General features: G+C 44.2%; 1 protein-coding gene across 1 annotated transcript in view; it reads right to left on the minus strand.

Moving 5' to 3' along the window:
* LOC103192306 (aldehyde oxidase) overlaps window positions 1-5,748 on the minus strand; it is a 92,429-nt gene that overhangs the window by 73,439 nt on the left and 13,242 nt on the right. Inside the window, exons 4-6 of the mRNA XM_042783586.1 lie at window positions 4,664-4,772; window positions 1,399-1,525; window positions 697-758 (exon numbers count right to left, since the gene is read on the minus strand). Of these exons, the coding sequence (XP_042639520.1) occupies window positions 697-758; window positions 1,399-1,525; window positions 4,664-4,772 (298 nt within the window). The remainder of the gene's footprint in view (window positions 1-696; window positions 759-1,398; window positions 1,526-4,663; window positions 4,773-5,748) is intronic.

The following is a 5,748-nucleotide window of genomic DNA, read 5'->3' on the forward strand; positions in this document are numbered from 1 at the left end:
ACCCACCAGCCACTCCTCGGAAGGAAGGTTGGGCAATCCTACTTCCGTAGTGATACTGCCTCGGAAACCCAAGGAGGGGTCGCTATGAGTCGGGGACGACTCGACGGCACACAACAACAACAACAAATACATAATTTACTATGTCATAATTTACTAATATATACATAATTTACTAATGTCATAATCTAACTTCCAAAGGGCAATTTTATGTTTCTCAAGGTTGTTTCTCCATTTATTCACTCAACAAGTATCTAATGAACTGCTGCTCAATTAATGCATGGTAACAGGCCCTGGAGGTACATAGCCTCTGCTGTCAAACAGTCCACAGTCTGGTGAAGAGCAGATGGACAACTGCACCACAGTGAGATAGACATCACAAAGGGGTGTGTACACAGGCCGACCAGAGCACTAGGGAAAATGCTCAACCCAGGTGAACAGGTGAGGTAAGGCCCTATGAAGCAATGACAGTGACCAAGGTCAAAGTGCATAAGGGTTTATTATGTGACTAGGGGGCAAGTTCAATGAGTAAGGCTAAGTACCCTGCCCAAGATCAAACAACAAGCAGCAATTTCTGTAACTGATAAGCAGTAGTCCTGTATTAGTAACAGTGGCAGCTCCCCCAATTACACCTTACAACCTCTGTGGTTTTGCCACATTGGGGAAAATACACTTAATATTGAATTCCTTCCGACTTACTTTACAGAAAGTCTTGCAAGCATCTATTATGGGCCTGTATCCAGTGCAGCGGCACAGGTTACCTGAAGGAGGAAAACCCAGCTCTGTGAATCACATAACCTAGAGAGAGGCACCATCTGCCAAACACAGGATGTAAAGGGGATCCCATCTGAAGGAGGATTCCTGTTGCTATTTCAGTCCACCTTATCCACAAAGTCAGGTTTTTCCATGAGCTACTTGGGGTATTTGGTTGAGAGCCTGAGACGGATTCTAATGATTCAGCTCTTTGTACTTTCTCTCTGTAAACAGTTTTTAAGTCCTCTGTGATAGGTGCTCAAAGAACACAGTGATTTCAAGCCAAAAACTCCTGGTCTATAGTCCAAGAGCTAAGCTTCAGTTGACAGAAAGACCGAAGACATTATATAGTAGCAAAAACCAGTTGCCAAAAGGATCCCAGTTGTCATTGAGTCAATTCCAATTCATGGTCCTAACTGTGCTCCATAGGGTTTTCAATAGCAGATTTTTTTTTCTCCCCAGAAACAGATTACCAGGCCTTTCTGCAGTATCTCTAAGTGGACTCAAACCTCCAATCTTTTAGTTAGGTGTCAAGCATGTTAACTATTTGCACCACTCTGGGACCCTGTGGCAGATGGTAAGTGTCCGATATTAGCTGTTACCATCATCATCATTACTTCAAAATAAAAGCACACACATATAACCTACCACTAAGGGCATCGGTTAACTGATCCAGCGAGGGCTCTGGGTGGTTCCTCAGTAGAGCATAGATGGACATTACCATCCCCGGGGTGCAGAATCCACACTGGGTACCATGACACTTGGCGATTCTCTCCTGAAAGCACAGTAAAGTTAGAAATGCAGAATCTTGGGCCTGTTCCCAGCACTACTAAATCAGCACCTGCATTTGAACAAGATCCCCAGGTTATATGTATGCCCATTTGAGTTTGGGAAAAGACCCAGGAAAACCCTCTCATCCCAGTGCCTCCCCGTCATTGGGCTGAGTTTTCATAACTGGGCCACATCAGCGTTTGTGCCTCATCTAAGGTCCTCAGCCCTCAGAGGAAGCTTCAACATTCCCAAGGCCCATACCACACTCCAGACCAGTTGGCTCACAGTCTCTGGGGGATGGGGCTCAGGCACGCATTGTTAAAGACTCCCCAGGTTGTTCCATTGTACAGTCAACGCTGAGCATCACTGAGATAAGAGGTGCTCCCTGAAAGTCCTTCGAAAAATGTATCGAATTACCTTCAAATTGAGAAACGAAATTTTTAAAATCTCAAAATATTTCTTGAGTTCTTAAGCACTTAGCTGCTAATGGAGAGGTTGGCTGTTTGAACCCATGCGGCACCTCTACAAGAGAAAAGACCTGAAAATCTGCTCCTGTAAAGATTCTGACCTAGAAAACCCTACAGGGCTGCGGTGGTCATGTTTGTGTGTCAGCTTGGCTGGGCCTGGTTGAGTGGCGGGCAGCTGGCAGTAGTTATTCCCCATGAGGAGACTGGCAATCAACTCCATGCTGGGATCTACCACAAGCATCTGAGTAGCTGCCTTTGGGATGTGGTCTGCTTCCTGTATATAAGGAGAAGCCTTGGGAATGGTCTCTAGTCTATGGCACACTTGGACCCTGTATGTAGCCATGTCATTGCTCAGCAGTCTGCTATGTTCTGCCTACCTTGGGACTTACAATGGACTTAAGTTAATGGCTTGCCGTGTGGTTTGGTTAACATCGGGACTGTGCCTTTTTACTTGTCAACCTTGGGGCTTCTCAGCCTCAGCAGCCAGCAGCAGCTGTCTGAGTGAAGAAACGCCTCTAGCTCCAGTAGGCCAAGAGCAGGAGGCGGAGCTGGATCCCAAGATTGAGGGGCTTTCACCCAGCCCCTAAAGCCTGGCACTTTGAACTTGGACTTAAAGCCTCCAAATTGTAAGAATAAACTCCTGTTTGTTAAGGCCATCCCATCTGTGGTATATTCTTGTCAGAGCGGCACTAGGGAACCAGAACAAGGGGCAGTTCCACTCTGTCACATGGGGTCACTATGAGTTGGACATAAACTGCAAGGCACCTAACAACAACAGCAGCCTTAATGCTTTAGTACATAGGTGTTCAAAAGTGCCGTTGTCAATGAAGAGACTGTCAGGAGTCGTCTCTGACTCATAGTGGCCTTATGTACAACTGAACGAAACACTGCCCAGTCCTGTGCCAGCCCCTCAATTGCTCCTATGTCTCATGCATGCCTTTCCCTTCCCTTGCCTCATTTTCTCTTTGGAGTTGAATTTGTAAGGTGCAACCTCCTTTTGGAAGCTGTGTTCTAGCTACATTGTAACAACAGGACAACATTGTACTAACATCAGTTAGTAAATGAAAAAGTATGTATATGGCTAAGACTCACAGAGCTAACCCAAGCCACTGTATTTTCAATTGCCTAATATGCATGTGAGAGCTGGACAATGAATAAGAAAGACCGAAGGAGACTTGGTGTTTTTGAGTTGTGGTGAAGAATACTGAAAATACCATTGACTGCTACAAGAAATAGGAGCTCTGGTAGTGAAGTGCCTAAGGCACTTGACTGCTAACTAGAAGGCTGGCGGTTCAAACCCACCAGCCACTCCTTATAAGGAAGATGGGGTAATCTGCTTCCGTAGTGATATCACCTTGTAAACCCAAGGAGGGGTCGCTATGAATCGGGTCCGACTCAAGGGCACATAACAACAACAGCTAAAAACTAACAAATCTGTCCTAGAAGAAGTGCAGCCAGGATGCTCCTTGGAAGCGAGAATGGCCAGACTTCGTCTTACCTACTCTGATCATGTTGTCAGAAGGGACCATGCTCTGGAGAAGGATATCATGCTTAGTAAAGTAGAGGTCAACAAAACAGGGGAAGGCCCCCAACAAACTGGATTGACACAGTGGCTGCAATGATGGGCTCAGGGGTTGCAAGTATTGAGGGGCTGGTACAGGATTGGGCAGTGTTTCGTTCTGTTGTATATAAGGTCACTATGAGTTGGAGACGACTTGACTGCACCTAACAACAAACACAACAACACAGAGCTTATCCAGGCAGAATTCTCTCCCATGAGATAAAAAAGTTTCACAAAAATAAATGGACCTCAAGATTCCGTTAAGTTTATAGAATTTAAAATTTGGCCACTTTTTATGATGTTCCCATCTCTTCCCTCTTTCACCTTCTCTTCAAAAGTGACCCTCATTAATTTAGATAAAAACAAGTAGGCATAGTATCTCTATGGGCATTGCATAAATAAACAGTCAGAAGTCTGAAGGTGCCCTTTCACTTGAGGCAAAGCTCTAACAAGATGCTGCCTTAGGAGAAGAGCCATATGATTCATCGACGACTCCTATTATCTGTCTTCTGAGCAAGTTGTAAATTTAACAAACGCTTTTGGCAGCTGAGATTTCTATTCAACTTTACAGTATTATTTTCCACTTTAAAAACAAACAAACTATATCCTTGAAATACACATGGTTCCATTATCTTAATGCATTTGGAAGAGTGGACAGGTGGCATCTAATTAGAACTTAGGGAGAAAAACTCAACAATGCTATCAGAGTTTTAATAGCTTCCTTAAAGTCCTCTCATCTTGGATTATGCAGACAGCACTTGACTATTAGCTGAAAGGTTGGCAAATCAAGCCCATCCAGAGGCACCTCGGAAGACAGGTCTAGAAATCCGCTTCTGAACGACCACAGCCTTGCAAATCGTACGGAGCAGTTCTCCTCTGCACACATAGGGTTGCCATGAGGAACTGACTCTGGCAACTATCAACAAGTCTTCCAAGAGCATCTTTCCAACAAGTCAGATACAAAAATCCCAAATGTCCCAGGTTTTGCTTCAGTATCCAGCTCAGTCAGCAAGCAATAGGGCTCAGACTGCTCTACTCTATCAACTACACGACTCACAATGTCATTAATGGTTTTCAAAGCACAGAAACTCTATGAGGAAGAAGCAAAGCTCACCTGAACAGGATGAATCCTGCTGCTGGTGCTTCCCAGGCCTTCTACTGTGGTGACGGCAGCACCATACAGAGAACATATGGGAATCAGACAGGCATTGGCTGGATAGTGTCTTCAGAGTGCAAAAGAGAAGCACAAATTACAGTTGCATTTAGTTGGAAAGGGGAACAAGCATTCACTGAGCACCTACAAGGTGGCAGGTTTGGGATAATTCCTCTGGACTTTACATATGCATTTTGTCCATTGCCCAAGACTATTTTACAGATGTGGAATCTGAGGATCAGAGTAATTTGTTCAGGGTCAAAGCTATGTGAGTGGCAGACACCAGATTCAAATTACGCCCCCTAATTCTAATTCCAGAAGAGTTTTCACTAACTTGAACTGTTTTTCCCTTGAAGGAAGGACTGACAAGCCCAAGTCACATATGACCACCTACCCACCTAGGAGGGTTATTCCATCTTCCAGACAGATGCTGGCCTAGGAGGCAGTTGGACAATAAAGTGAATTTGATATTGAGCTTCAAAAAAGGAAATAGGATGTGGGATACAGGGCTCCTCAGTGCCACAAATGCAGTGCTAGAAAATGCTCTCATTCATCAAACAGGACTGCACACAGGCAAACACATAAAACCAATTCTGAACCTCACAAATGATCAAGAGAGATACAAATTAAGCAATGAAAAACACCACTTACATCAAAGAAAGTGGCAATGAATTTTTTAAATTATAATATCCATTATTAGCAGAGAAGTTTGGAGAAATGATTCACAGTGCTCCTAAGAATGTAAATCGGTAAAGACCTTTTGGGAGACAAAAGGAACAAAAACCTTTAAAATATTCACACTTTTTACCCTGCAATTTCACTGCTACAGATGCATCATAAGGAAATGTTATATATATATATATTTGTTTTTGTTGTTGTTATATGCCGTCGAGTCGGACCCGACTCATAGCGACCCCTCGTTGGGTTTCCAAGGCAGTACCACTATGGAAGTAGATTGCCTCATCTTCCTTCCGAGGATTGGCTGGTGGGTTTGAACCGCCAGCCTTCTGGTTAGCAGTTAAATGCCTTAGACACCACGCCACCAG

This window comes from Orycteropus afer, unplaced genomic scaffold, assembly GCF_000298275.1.
Source record: "Orycteropus afer afer isolate SDZICR_OR568_19922 unplaced genomic scaffold, OryAfe1.0 scaffold00002, whole genome shotgun sequence".
Taxonomy (NCBI): domain Eukaryota; kingdom Metazoa; phylum Chordata; class Mammalia; order Tubulidentata; family Orycteropodidae; genus Orycteropus; species Orycteropus afer.